Source organism: Medicago truncatula, chromosome 4 (assembly GCF_003473485.1).
Source record: "Medicago truncatula cultivar Jemalong A17 chromosome 4, MtrunA17r5.0-ANR, whole genome shotgun sequence".
NCBI lineage: Eukaryota > Viridiplantae > Streptophyta > Magnoliopsida > Fabales > Fabaceae > Medicago > Medicago truncatula.
In genome coordinates, this window is record NC_053045.1 from 52,033,246 (window position 1) to 52,048,782 (window position 15,537).

The following is a 15,537-nucleotide window of genomic DNA, read 5'->3' on the forward strand; positions in this document are numbered from 1 at the left end:
TATAATTTTGCTCCTGTCCCAAAACAAGGGATGACATTCTTGCAATTAAGAAAAAATACATTCAGTGCAAATTAGCTTGTCATGAAAATTTCGCTAGCTTATCCGCCGCGATAACTAGCATTATTCTAAGAATATCTATGATTTTCTCATTCATGTCACTTTATCTTTTATATATTTAACACTGTTTTGCTAAATGTATTTTTTAAGAGAAAAATTGGCTTTCAAAATTATTTGTGAAATATTTTTAACTTGAACACAGTTCAACTCCATTAATGTGTTCTCTTGCACCTTCAATTTTATGAAATGTTGTGATTTTAAACATAAATTAAATTGATTATCGAGATGTACAATTGATCAATACGATGTTTACGGATAGAAGTAGGTCTCTGTAATCGATTTTAACTTAAACTATAATTTGGAGATTTTTCATCTAGATTCTAACTTAAACTTATCAATGATCTTAATATTCATCTCTTGAAAAAAGATCGGACTTGTCTAAAACGCTCTCTTCTTCTTATTTTTTTACGAATCTTATTAAATTAACGAGCACCCAAAACTTGACATTTAAAGCTCCTGACGTGGAGAAAAACAAATTGTATCGTTGTTTCAACGTCAAGCCGTTATTACACTCTTTGCATGCCTGCAGCTGCAGGCTGCAGTTGTTGAACATTTTCTTTTGTAATTTTAAAGCTTGCTTCCAATTTTTTCAAGGTGGTCTTATTTATTTGCGCCATAAATATATACATAGAGAGCGTGAGGGAGAAGGTAGGAAGAAGGAAAGCAACAAATGTGATAGTTAATGCTTGTAAAAAATGGCAATTAATGTAATTTTTTTACCATTTATATCCAAATTAACATAAATGTCAACAAATTTGTTTTTGCACAAAAATATAAAATAGAATTTTACTTAGATATCTATCACTTTAAAATTATTTTAAAGAAGAAAGAAAGGGGCGTCTTTAGAGACCTTCAAAATAATTTAGTTTTATAAAAACGACTAAAGATTTAATTTGATTCCTCTCATTTCAATCTATGGCAAAAAATAATATTTAAATTAGTCTATAACATTTTTCATATGAAGGACCATAAATCCCTTAATTAATTTTGACTTCTAGTATTTGATTGGTTGACTACAAGCATGTTTGTTAAAGTGATAACATGTTAGTTACATGTGTTACCAATATTTTTCAGACCAAAATTACTCATTCCTACATTTTATTTTGAATGTCAAGATTATTTACTAAAAGGAGTCAATTAAATTATTAAGATCACTAGAAACACTAGTTAACATATGAATTTTAAGGAAAAATGATAAGAACACTTTTTTTAACGTTTACTCTTTAATTTAATTTCTCAGTTTTAAAATGAGTGTCGTTTTAACTATAAAAATTTGTTTTATAATGAATGTCACTTTCATTTTCTAATACAATAATAACTTTTTCTTTTCAATTGTACCATTACACTACTTGCAAAATATTATTTTTTTATTTAATGAAAAACAAACCAATAGTTGATTATGATAATTTAGTAAAATAACATCTATTTTTCTCTTAATTAATGCATTTCTTAATACGTGTATAAAAACCTTAAACGACATTCATTTTAAAACGGATGGAGTAATAAAACACACACGTGTGTTTCACCACTTTAATGATCACTTTATGTGAGAATATCATTTTTTCAAAAAGTGAAATTCGTATCAATTTCATCCAATAAAAGAACTCTTGTTAAAAAAAGAGCGTTCATGTCAATTCTCTAACACTTATCGTTACACTTCTTCCGGTCATATTTATAAGAAACGTTTGAGTTTTTTGATTCATTGCATAAATAATGTATTTGGTCTATATTCTAGACAAGATACACTAATTACACAATGAATTTAAAAATCGATTTTTTCTTATAAATATAATCGGAGAAACTACGAAGAAATCAATATGTTAAAAAGATATTTTTTTTATCTAATAAGATTTCTAGTAACTGAATGTCAAACAGCAAGTAAATGCTGATTTGCTCAAGCTGGTTTTGACTACTTTCATTCACACAGACACAAGGTTACAGCTGCTAGCTATGTTGAAGCTGTTTTCATTTTCAACCTCGTCTCTCACATTTGACTGCTTGAACGTACTATTAGAATTAATTTAGCTTAATCAATTCATTTATTGTCGGTATACAATTCCAATTGGTATCCAACAACCATCACCGTCATCCCACGAGCCTTGCTTTTTCTCTTTCTCTTTCTCTTTCTCTTTTTCTACCCAAACCGAACAACAAAATAAAAATAAAAATAAATATGAATGAAAATGTTGGCTGAAAGATATAGATATAGATATAGACGAATTTTATTTGAGTAGAGATAATAATTGAAAAAACTAAACGTAAAAGGATAGATTTCCTAATATTATAACTCGTGTAGTTTCCTTCACCTACAAAGAGAAAATAAATAATAATTCTAATTTATGGTAGAAAGATAATAAAGTGAAGTAGGAGAAGAGAGAGAGAGAGAGAGCATTGAGCTCATTCCATTTCTGTGTACTCACTCACTCACTCACTCCTTTATCGTTTCTCAAGTTTTTTGAGTCTGCTTTACTTCACACACTCCCCTAGAGCTACAATAACACCACCTTCTGAGTTGTCTTTCACTCAAAACACATTTTTGTTTTCATATTTATGTTTCTGACTTTACACAGTTCATTGATTTCACTAGCTCAAACAAACATCGTTAAAAGGTACTTTTTCTTTTCTTTTCTTCTTTTATGTTAGACTTTGCAATTATTGTCACTCTTACTTTCCAAAACATCCTAATTTTTCTTGTTTTTTTTAGTGTTTTTTTTCTTTCTTTCTTTCTATGGAGAATTGTTAATTTGTGGTTGGTATGAGATTTGTGTTTTGATCAATTGTTTGTTACAGTTAATTGTGAAAGTTAGGAAGAAATGGCAGGAGGAGGAGCTCCGGCGCCGAAAGCAGATGAACCACAGCCGCATCCACCGAAGGATCAGCTTCCAAATGTTTCTTATTGCATAACAAGTCCTCCACCTTGGCGTGAGTTTTATTACATTCCCTTTTTAATTTACTTTGAACCTGATTCTTAAATTTAAGCCATTGATATATGGGAATATGGCATATTTTTAAAGCATTTATTTTTTTATTTTTTTTTTATTTTTTATGGTAACTTTATATCCAATTGTTTAAAGTGTCTTTCTATAAACTCTTTCCTATCTTGATGATTTTGAGGACAAAATATTCAATTTAAATTAAATAAAAACTAACCATTCTTTTATGTTATTCTAATTCTGTGTACTTAGCAAGGTATGTGGAGGAAATAAGAGGAAAAATAAAAGGAAAAACAAATATTCCTTCAGCAATTAAGTCATGAGTCTTGCCTGATCATTTTCCTTTTTGGTCTCGAGCGCCTCCTTTCCTAAGGGAATGGCGCTGGTTAATTTGGACTCACGATTATTAAGAGATTGAACTTAGTGCACCTGACCGATACTTGACCGGGGATAAGTGAAGTGTGACTAAGATTTATAAACTTTTTTCAAAGTAATAATAGCCGTGTTTGTCTGAAGGACTCGGTTTCTGGTTGTGTGATTATGATAGTCAATGAATTTTTTACTTTGCATGTGATTGGAAGTTGGAACCAATTTGGAGTCCTACTTCGAATTTATTGAATTCCTTTTGAACTTCTTGTTTTGGCTTTTAGCTATGCTTTGATTCTACATACATATGGAGGCTCTTTTTTGTGTTTTTCTGAAGGAGGAGGCTCTTCTTAGTTATTTTCATATTTTAGGGATTGAGGGCCACAAATCATTTCTGTGCTACTTTTATTTCTGATTTAATCATTTCCAAACATTTTACTGGTTAATTAATAAGATTTTTTTTCTTCTGAAGAAACGTTAATTCATTTTGTTGAATTTGGAACATTATATAACAATGCTGAGGCCAAGCAGTCGACAACTTCTGATTGGAAAATACGATTTTATGGTTAAATTCAATACCATTACCATATCCTGTCATCTGTATCATACAAAATAGTTTGAATTTTAAGAATCAACCTCTTTCTTCATTGGGCTCTAGCTTGTAGATATAACCGGTACATCTGATTTTCTTTTCCTTATTAAATTTGATGTGAAATTTGGGGGCATTTTGATGCAGCTGAGGCTATACTTCTTGGTTTCCAACATTATCTTGTGATGCTGGGTACAACCGTGCTAATTCCTACTTCTCTTGTTCCTCAGATGGGAGGTGGCAATGTAAGTATTAACACATAAAATTAATATTCTTAAGGAAACAGTAATTGATAATTTTGAGAGAGATATTTGTATTTGACCTCTTGATTAAAGTTGCACTTTTGTCCTAGCCAAAAATATTATTTTTAAACAAGAGGAGAATTAGAAGTCCATTTTTTTTTTGCAGGAGGAGAAAGCAAAAGTTATCCAAACACTACTCTTTGTGGCTGGAATCAACACATTGGTGCAAACTTTGTTTGGAAGCCGATTGCCCGCAGTAATTGGAGGCTCTTATACCTTTGTTCCAGCAACAATATCGATCATTCTTGCTGGTCGATTCAATGATGAGCCGGATCCTATAGAGGTATTGTATGAGAACAATTCTTCCTATGAATTGTGCAAAGTTGATATGTCATATGCTTGCTGGGTTACTGTATTGTATTGTAATGAAATCCGCCATAATCTGAACAGAGAGCATAAATTTAATTTAACAAGCAGAATATGACATTAGATTCTGGTGCTAAATAAATGCTGGATCACTATTTTTATTTTTTGGGCACAAGAACTGTTTGATCACTAATTTCCCCTGCTTTTTTGCTTCATTCTTCTCTTTATACAGAAATTCAAGAAGATAATGCGGGCAACCCAAGGCGCTCTAATTGTCGCTTCAACCCTTCAAATAGTATTAGGGTTTAGCGGTCTTTGGCGAAATGTTGCAAGGTTGGTCTCAAGTTTAAGTGGCTGTGTTATTACTTTCTTGGTCTTCATATGTGGCTTGAACATGTCCAAAGTGGAGTGTAAGCAAGATTTATGAAGTGTCCTGTTTCTGATGATTGAATTTCATATTTTACTGATATTTATGATATGAAATATGCATTAACTAGTTAATCTTCAGAAACTGAAAAGATTAAATTAACTTGATGTGCTTGTGATTGAGCATAATATTCCCAAATGATGCAAGCTCAACTTCTTTCTTCAGGTTCTTAAGTCCACTCTCAGCAGTTCCTTTGGTATCTCTTGTTGGTTTTGGGCTGTATGAGTTGGGATTTCCTGGGGTAAGCCTTATGCTGCATATTTAAATTGACTGCGTGCATTGTTAATTGATAAAAAATAATAATTCAATTTTGATACCTGGCTTTGGTGTAGGTTGCTAAGTGTGTAGAGATTGGATTGCCAGAGCTTGTATTGCTAGTATTTGTTTCACAGGTACATATTTTTGTAGTGTCAGAAACCCAGTATCTATGTTTCAAATAAGCATCATGATCTCCGTTCATGTTTCTATATCTTTCTAGTATTGGTTTCTGTGAAACAAGATTTGTTAACAATAGTTGATGGTTGTCATGCAGTTTGTACCCCATGTGCTCCATTCAGGAAAACATGTCTTCGACCGTTTTTCTGTTTTGTTCACGGTTGCAATCGTGTGGTTATATGCTTTTATTCTCACTGTTGGAGGGGCCTATAACCACGTTAAACGTACAACGCAGATGACCTGCCGCACTGATAGTTCAGGCCTAATAGATGCTGCTCCATGGTGAGTTGTGGATTTCGTAATTCTTTGACTATTTAAAACTACATGGTTTTCTTCTTTGACAACTGATTATTTGAAAATAACCCAGTGTCCTTAAGTTGTGGTGCACTCACTATAAGTTTATAACATTGTATCATTTGAATTTTTTAATATTTTATATTTATCTTATTACTTCATAAAACTTAAAAATGACGCATTTTGCCATAGGGTGTTATGGGGGATTCATTCCTTGAATTCCATATTAGTATTATCAGTGATCCTTTGTGGAGTTGAGAATCGGGGAATATGCAATATGACTGATAATATCAAAATGATACAATGTATCACCGAGAAATGCTCCTAACACGTTTTTTAAAAAACATTCTTCAACATATTCTTTATAATTTGTTCATTTTTATTAAATGGTTAAAGGATAATCTTGACTTGTTAAAAAATGGACAATTGTGAAGCGTGTATTACTGTTATTAAGTAGTAGCTATAGTGACAGTCTAACCTAGCAGAATTTGAAAAAAACAACTATTATTCGCAATCTGCGAGCATTTATAGCAGCACAATAGCATTTATAGTGACAGTCTAACCTAGCAGAATTTGAAAAAACAACTATTATTTGTGAAGCGTGTATTATGCAATTTGCAATCGAGAATGCTGGTCTGTAGTAAATGTGTGTTGTTAGCCTTCCTTATTGTCACATTTGTAATTCCTGAACCTTAGAGCATGGACACAACGGAGTTGATATTCATAAAGCAAAATTTAATTGCATCCTTGAGATATTAGTTTCTTATTCATTGGGATTTTGGATTTGCAGGATAAGAGTTCCGTATCCATTTCAATGGGGTGCCCCTTCATTTGATGCAGGTGAAGCCTTTGCCATGATGATGACATCCTTTGTTGCTCTAGTAGAGGTAATTCCTTTATTTGGATATTTTTAATTTCTTTTGAAGTTTTTTTTTTTTTGTTTTTGACAAATTTCTTTTGAAGTTGACAAGAGTTCCTATTTTAATTAATAATGAGCAATTTCCTTTCACATGCAATAATTATTTTATTAATTTCTATATTCATAATTATTTTTGCTCTTATGAATATGTTATCAGGGTGCACTGCAGCAAGACATCTAGGATTGTTGTTTTTGTTTTGTAGACGACTGACTTTAGTGAAATGGCCATGCTTTTCAAAAACAAAATTTTAGAAATCTGGTACCTAAGCATCATGGCTGATTATTTTTTTGTTTAGAAAAATCTAGGGCTGAAGTCGGGTTTTTAGTCCTGGAAAGTTTTATCAGTACTTTGGTGTTTGTAAAGAACGGCTGAATTTCTTTCTTAAATGGCAATTGCAACATGGGAACAATATTGATAACTTTAATCGATATAATGGTTTCACAAGAGAAAATGACCTTCCAACTTGAAAATGATAATGATTACAACGTTAAATCATCAAAATTCAAGTTGGGGATAATGGAGGGTATATTAATTTATGGTTGGGGAGGATAATATGATGTAACTATACCAAATAGAGGAATACTGATCTAAATTACTTTTTTAGTTATGGGCAATATTTTACCAGTGTAATAGCTTTAATGTTTTGTGAAGAAAAATTCACTAGAGGGAAATCATTAATTAATATGTACCACTAAAATTTGGCCCGACACATGATAGTGTTACTGTGTGCATGATGACATTCTGAGATTATCTGGCTTGTATACTTGTGTTTTAACTGATTATTCGTGTTATGAATATATGCTTATGTGCATTTTCATTGAATTATACTGCCTCACTAGAACTAAGTTTTATACTTATGTTTAATTTGTTACATGCAGTCTAGTGGAGCTTTCATTGCTGTTTATCGGTTCGCAAGTGCAACACCATTACCACCATCCATTCTTAGTCGGGGCATTGGTTGGCAGGTACAAAAGTAGCAAGTACTTTTGAATTTAAACATCCACAAATAAATTTAAATGCATTTATACACATTAGTAGTTTAAAGTCGACACTGATAATACCGAAAACTGTACATTTTATCCGTGTCAGGGTGTCGGCATTCTGTTATCAGGATTGTTTGGAACTGGCATTGGATCTTCTGTATCTGTGTAAGAATCTATCATTATGTTTGTATACCTAACTTTAATTAAAGAGGAATGAACATCCTTGTTGATTCCTGAAAGGTGTTTGTTTTTGTTTCCTTATAGAGAAAATGCTGGTCTTTTGGCTTTGACACGCGTCGGTAGTCGAAGAGTGGTTCAGATATCCGCTGGGTTTATGATTTTCTTTTCGATTCTAGGTGAGTTGAAAAATGCAATGTGTTAGAAACCACATGATCATAGAGATTTTGATGAATCTCATGTGTGCATTAAATTTGAGAGTATGACAGAAAGGAAAATTCCCTAGAATATTTCATATTGATAAAAGATAGTAAATCAGTTCATGAGAAGCTCTATACGCAGAGTTTGTGAGAAATTAACTAACTACCTACCTACCTAATAAAAGACTAACTAACCAACTCTATATTAACTTCTATATTCTATACAATGTTTGTAACCTAGTACGCTTCTTTCCTTCAACACTTACTATTTTTTCTTTACTGTGTAGGAAAATTTGGAGCAGTATTTGCTTCCATTCCCCCTCCCATTGTCGCTGCACTATACTGCTTGTTCTTTGCTTATGTTGGTATGTTTATTTAAGATATTCTAATAACCACAAGCCATTCATGCGTTTAATTTACTTTGATGCTTACAATAAACAACATGTAACTTTCCACTTTGAATATCATTTGTAGGCTCGGGAGGTCTAAGTTTTCTTCAATTCTGCAACCTCAATAGTTTTAGGACCAAGTTTGTATTAGGCTTCTCCATCTTCTTGGGTTTATCTATCCCACAGTACTTCAACGAGTACACAGCAATTAATGGTTTTGGTCCAGTTCACACCGGAGCGAGATGGGTATGGCTCTATGGTTATCTATTTACTTTTCTATTACTATTTACATCCCCGTGTGTTATATTCACAAGCCTTGAATTTCTTGTCGTGTGCGTTTTATGTATATTGGTTATAAACATTTTGAATTTTTGATGTACCTTGCAGTTCAATGATATAGTAAATGTGCCGTTCCAATCAAAAGCTTTCGTTGCTGGAGTTGTTGCCTATTTCTTGGATAACACACTACATAAGAAAGAATCTGCTATTCGGAAAGACAGAGGAAAGCATTGGTGGGATAAGTACAGGTCCTTTAAGACCGACACAAGAAGTGAAGAGTTTTATTCCCTGCCTTTCAATCTAAATAAATACTTCCCATCTGTGTAACTTAGGTGGTTAATTTAATCAAATATTGCTTCACAAGAGTCTCTAAAATGTCAGTGATTTGATCTTGTTCTAAAATGAAGTTGGATCTTTCTACATGATATAGTTATATCAAGTTCTCTCTCACGTGCTATAGAATAGTATGTTTTATAATGTAACAAAAAACATTTGTTTTATTGTTTTTCATTCTGTAAATGCTGACCTGGGAATTGAATTCACCGTATTAGAGTATGCTTTATCTATCATTCATTTAATATTAGATTACCAGTCATCTTGTTTACCTTGGAATCGCTCTTTGCTTCATACCAGTGTAATTTTTTTTCTCTCACACTCTTATCCTTTAACAGTCTTAAACGATACTCCCTCCGTTCCTTTTTAAGTGTCACTTTTGTAGAAAAATTTTGTTCCTATTTAAGTGTCACTTTCAAAGTTCAATGCAACATTAAATGTTGTTTTATCAATATTGTTCTTAGTTATTTATTGCGGAGAGAGAAATATATGAAATGAGATATTAAATGAATAAGGTCATTATAGTAAAAGTATAGCTTATTGCATCAAAAGTAGTATCAATTGTTGATTGTCTTGGTTTGTGTAAAATGTCAAAATGTGACAATTAAAAAGAAACGGAGGTAGTAGTACTTATTTATACTTAAACTTTATATTGTTAGTAAACTTATAATTACTATAGTAAAAGATTATCTACACAAGATTTATTAGATTATTAGATAGATTTTATCACATTCCTACATATTATATAATTTTTTGATTAAAAATGAATTGAATTAAGATCCCATGTGAATGAAGTCAGATATAATTAGGCCCAAAAAAAGATATCTTCTATCCACACCCCTTCTTGGCTACTAAGAGCAAACTTAGCCAGGAAATGCTGTCCTTGCAGCAAATATCTTTGGCAAAAATGGATTTGGTACTCTCTAGTAGAGCAATTGTCTCAATTGTTTGTTGTGCTTAGACTCTTCTTTTCCTTGCAACTGTGTGGATTCGAACTCAATACCTTGATACCACACGGTTAAACACTTACATCTCGGTACCTTGATGCTACACGGTTAAACTCTTGCTACGAGATAACACTTCAGCGTAGTATACATTGTATTGTTTCATTCATAAGTCAATACAAGTACAGATGTCACCTTCCATTTCTAGTGGTTATTGTTTATTACCTTGCATTTTAATCTCCATCTGTACCTCTATTCTATCACTATCGCTTTGCAAATTTATACCACTTTCTTGGGAAAAATAAGTGCACTTCCCCTTCTTAGACCTCTACACTCAGAAAGTGGAATTTCACTTGTTTCCAATAATACAGTAGTCAGTACACTTTATTACCCGATTGTGTTGATTTTTCCGTCAAGTCCATTCCAATTGTTTCTATTTGTCATACATTCATACTACTCCTGTCCAACTATGTTTTTTTTTCTTTGGTTAATAGGCCTTTACCCCTTTCATTTTTGATTTTGCCCTCTGTAAAATTTATTTTTGGATTCGGTCCTAGTAAAAAAATTTTGTTTTGGAAAACCCCCTAGACCAGCTGACTGTGCATTTTTGCTGATGTGACATGCAACGTCACCTTTTTTGGATGACATGGTGCGCTGACTGTATAATTTTTTCTATGGGTACACGTGGCATTAATGATTTTTAAATTTTTTTTTAAAAAAACGAAATATAATATAAAAAATGAAATAAATTCTAGAAAAATAAAAATATTAATAAAAACGATTAAAAAAACGAAAATAATTATGGAAAAATTAATAAAAATCTAGAAAATTTAGTAATTTTTTTTTAACATCTGGTAAAATGAAAAAAATATAGAAAATTTAATAAAATAAAATCTGGAAAAATTAATATATTTCAAAAAATTCATTTTTTCATATTATTTTCAATAGAGGAAAAATTTTAAAATTCTGGAAAAAATAAAAAAAAAATTCATTTTTTTTTTCGAAATTAAGAAGTTTTATTTTATAAAAAAATAAAAAATTCAGCAACTTAAAATATTTCAAAATTCATGAATCTAATAAGAATAGAATTAAAAATGAAAGTTCAGATTTTTTTTTCGAAATTAAAAAGTGTTTTTTTATTTTTTATACAGAAAATCAAAATATTGGAAAGTATATTCATAATTAAAAAAACATAACATGAGATCATGAAGAATAGAACTTCGATATATATTAATTTTTTAATAGAATTTTGATTTTTTTTTATAATTTTAATTTAATTTAGATTTTTTTTGATAATTGTTTTTTGAAAATTTCGATATATATTATTTTTTTTTATTTTTCCAGGTTTTTTTTATTAAATTTTCTAGATTTTACTAGAATTTTTAAATTTTTCCATAATTATTTTCGTCTTTTTAATCATTTTTATTAATATTTTTAATAATATTTTTTCATTTTTTAAATTTTTATTTTTTTTTCAGAATTTATTTTATTTTTTATAATATTAAAAAAAAAAATCATAAATGCCACGTGTACCCCATAAAAAATAAAAATAATTATACAGTCAGCGCGCCACATCATCCTAAAAAGGTGACGCAGCATGCCACATCAGTAAAAATGCACAGTCAGTTGGTTTAGGGGGGTTTTCCAAAACAATTTTTTTTTACAAGGACCGAATCCAAATTATTTTTTTTACAGGGGGTAAAGGTCTATTAACTTTTTTTTTTTTTTTTTTAACAATGCTGTCCAACTATATTACTTGAGTATAGAAAAACTGTTACATTTTACTCTATCCGAACCAAGAAAAACGAATTTGGATTCTTGCGGTAAGAGAACCCAGATATATTGGCGTCTGTTTGATTAATATTGGAAGGTCTAAAAAATTGTATATTATGATTTTTATTTTATAGAATTCAAAATACTGAGCTTGATGTGTCAAAAAAAAAAATACTGAGCTTGAATCTAAATCTTCTGATCTTGATTGAACCGTCAACGGTATGTTGAATATGTGAATATGGGAATGTTAATGGGGAATCCAATTCCAAAAAAAACTCAGTGACAGCCATCAATATCCTTGTTAAAATGATCGACCACGTTCTTAGAATCATGAACTTGTTGGAGGCCATGAAAAAAACCCAAAGCTTCCCCTTCCCCTACATTAACGTGACAAATAGGTGACAACCACAAAGTTTTTGACTCGAACGAAAGTACCTTCATCATCACGAATACACATCCAAGTTCAACTCGGTTTCTTTGTAGAAAGAAGGATCACGAATACACATCCAAATCCAACTCAGTTTCTTTGTAGGAAGAAGGAGGCATCAAAATTACACTTGAACCTTCCCCTATTCGGTTTCTGCCACCGAACATCTGTCTGACACGATCCTGTTCTGCTTGAGCTCACGGTAGCAGTAGCAAAATTTGAATTCGAATGCTGCTTGACTTGCAACGGGATGTGACTCATGTGAGGCAACTGACCACATTCTAATCTTCAAGCAAATTCACTTCTCTATCCAAGATTTGCACACTAGTTTCAATCACATTATGCCATAATTTCATATTTCTATGCTTCCTTATGCTCCACATAATAATTGTCATTTTATTTGCATTAAGCTGAGATAATTGCTTCTAAGAAGCGCCTTTAAATTATTTGATAAATGATTTGTGAAATCATTAAAGATGGCGTGACTTTGATTTATAAAGGTAATTTATACTTAGAAGAGATGATTCTGACCACTTACTTTGACATATTGCTGGTTGGGTATTTCAACAGCCGTTTCTCCGGATACTTGATGTCACGTGCAATAAAAAGAACATTTGCGCTTACGTTTTTAAAAAGAACATTTGCGCTTGCTTTCAGGTTATTTGGTTGGTCTGTCTTTGGGTCATCTGAAAAGGACGCAATTTGAGTGTCCAACAACATAATGGCGACTCTTGATCAACTTCTTGATAGTATTAAGCTTCATTTTTTGTGGTGGTTGAAGACGAATAAGCTGAGGTTTTCTTTTGATTTTTATATTTGGTGGTCTTCGTTGTCCCTCTACATGGGGTATTCCTCTTTGTAGACGAGGCTCATGTTTCTTTTTGTTTATATTTTGTTTGTTGATTTGACTCTTTGTATTGTTCCACTTTAGGCACTTCTTGTTCTTAACTTGGACGATTTTTTGTTTTATATATTGCATTTGGTTTCTTAAAAAAAAAAAAAAAAACTTTATATGACTTGAGAAAATACAAGCTGAATCTTTTCCAACTAGACCAATTTTATTTTTTTTTGTTTGGTTTACAAAAGTGAGCAAAGTCAGAAGAGAAAAGAAAGCTAACAAATTAAATGAATGTTCTTGGGCATCCAAACTCCAAAAATAGCATTAAACAAAAGACTCTGAAGTTCATTAGGAAGAGTCTCTAAAATATGAAAATCTATCGAAATGTTGAAATTAGCAAGCCAATCTGCACTACCTTCACACCAAGTATGAGTAATTTTGACTACCCAACTCAAACTCAAAAGCTTTTGAATACATCTAATCAAAATAGGAGCCGTTACACTAAATTTACAATTTTCAATAATCATATTGACCAAGATCTTTGAGTCAGTCTCCACTAGACCAACTTATATTAACTCAATATTTCTTTCTTAATATACTATTTTACTTTTAAAGAGAATACATTTATACTTGAAATACTAATATAATCGTAAGATTTTAGTCTCATAACCTTAAAGCACAGAGTATTCATACATTTCAAAAATACTTTTTTTGAAGAAGACATTTCAAAAATATTGAAACACATGCTGATCAGGTCAAAACAAATACCAACCAATCAACTAATTAGCCTAAAAAATTCATAGATAATCTCTACAGCAAAATGACACAAAGTCAGTATCAAGTAGCCATCAAAGTTTTCTCAAAAACAAAAAACAAAATAAAGTTCCATCCACCACGTAAACCCTACATTACATAGTCCATGGATATAGTAATTAACGATAGGTACAGACACCAGCAAAGTTGTATTTATATAATACAAGTAAACAAAGAATAATTGAATTGAATAAAAATTGAAAAGGAAAGGAACATATTCTTGGAGGAGCTAACAAAGAAATAACTTGAGTGAGGTCAATTTGTGTGGGAGTGAGTGGGACTTGAATGAGAATTAGAAAAGGTCTTGTTGGGACTTGGGACCACTTCATAATCAGATTCTTCTTCTTTAGTAACGCAAAAATGTTAAAAAGTTTAAGACAAAAAAACCAATCTAACTATGGATATTGTGCACGCTGTACATAGCCTGCAAGAACACATTGATACGTGTCCTATCTAAGAGTGTCGTGCCGACCATGCATCACTTTACTTCTTTTCTAAAGTTTCCAAGTATAATTTGATAATCTTATAGGATTTAATTCATATACACTACTATAAAATGTAAATATATTTTACACTCTCAATTAATCAAAACCGCAGATTCATTACAATCAACAAGGCAAAAGTGAACTTATTATAAGTTAAGCAGAAACACACTCGTTAGTAATGATAATACATCAAAAGAGACTATTATCACACTTCATATTTGCTGCGACATTTACACATAAATTTGTATTCTGATGAACGTGACAAACTATGACTTCTCAATCCATTTGAAGTCGTCATGGAATTTCTTGAATCAGATTCCATCTCATAATACTACCTTGCCCAATAGATAGAATATTTTGATTTTTATCATAATTATCTTTAAAGTCACACAAGATTAGTGGTGATTGTAAAACTTTTTATAGTGACTATACATAAAAATTAAGCTCAATCTTGTATATAAATAATCATAGCCATTAAATTTTAATTTCAAATAAAATATCATTTGATTTTTGTGTGAATTTTTTAGAGGTACACGTAAAACATGTCGAGTCTGACCAACTCGTTTAACCCATTACTTTATACAAACCTAGTTGAAGTTTTAGAGCCTACAACTTAAGTTGATCCCTACCCACTTACCCCTGAACAAACGAGGCGGTGACTATGTGGGTTAATCCGCTAAAACATAGAATTTTACTGCTTGTATAATGATTGTTGAATTACATTGAATTTTTGTAAACTAGCATTTTTTCCAATTATGATGCGTCATACTAGAAACCCTAGTCATCTTGGTTAGTCTCTTTATTATCCTATTGATTATCCTTTTAATGAAACTCCAGTCTAGTCTCTTTATTATCCTATTTAGTATAAATATATATATTTTGTTAACATTGACAAGTCTTTGTCCCGCGAGCATAGCTCAGTGGTAGGACAATGCATTATTATATGCAGGGATTGAAGTTCGAATCCCGGACACCCCACTTATTCACCTTATAAGGTGAATTTTAGCCATTAGGCTACCTGAAGAAAAAAAAAACATTGACAAGTCTTTCTCAACTACCTATTTACTTCTTTTTGTATATATTATTATAATTTTAATCTTACTCTACGTAAGCTATTTTTAGAAAGTTGGGAGAAAACCAAACCACGTACATCCTGAGATGGATGCAACCTAAACCTAAGGTTGCACGTTAGAAAGAGAGTCACCAA

At 31.4% G+C, this 15,537-nt stretch overlaps 1 protein-coding gene across 3 annotated transcripts; it reads left to right on the forward strand.

Moving 5' to 3' along the window:
• Positions 1–2,438: 2,438 nt before the first annotated feature.
• Positions 2,439–9,321, forward strand: LOC11439131 (nucleobase-ascorbate transporter 6). Of its 3 annotated transcripts, none has more exons than XM_003608903.4 (15): positions 2,439–2,726; positions 2,908–3,039; positions 4,153–4,250; positions 4,414–4,590; positions 4,846–4,946; positions 5,206–5,281; positions 5,373–5,432; positions 5,573–5,757; positions 6,560–6,656; positions 7,568–7,654; positions 7,779–7,837; positions 7,937–8,028; positions 8,337–8,414; positions 8,524–8,684; positions 8,826–9,321. In XM_003608903.4, the coding sequence occupies exons 2-15, from the start codon at positions 2,931–2,933 to the stop codon at positions 9,042–9,044; spliced, it is 1,599 nt and encodes a 532-aa protein (XP_003608951.2). In that variant the 5' UTR covers positions 2,439–2,726; positions 2,908–2,930; the 3' UTR covers positions 9,045–9,321. The 3 variants fall into 3 exon arrangements, with proteins under 3 accessions (XP_003608951.2, XP_039689181.1, XP_024638075.2); XM_039833247.1 differs by having other exon boundaries at positions 2,921–3,039; positions 8,826–9,044; XM_024782307.2 differs by lacking the exons at positions 2,439–2,726; positions 2,908–3,039 and adding an exon at positions 3,522–3,540 and having other exon boundaries at positions 8,826–9,044.
• Positions 9,322–15,537: the final 6,216 nt, after the last annotated feature.

Coding starts and splice junctions, on each gene's coding strand:
- LOC11439131 (XM_003608903.4), top strand. CDS start 2,931: ATGGCAGGAGGAGGAGCTCCGGCGCCGAAAGCAGATGAACCACAGCCG. Junction 7,655..7,778: donor GTCGGGGCATTGGTTGGCAG/GTACAAAAGTAG, acceptor TATCCGTGTCAG/GGTGTCGGCATTCTGTTATC. Junction 8,415..8,523: donor CTTGTTCTTTGCTTATGTTG/GTATGTTTATTT, acceptor TATCATTTGTAG/GCTCGGGAGGTCTAAGTTTT.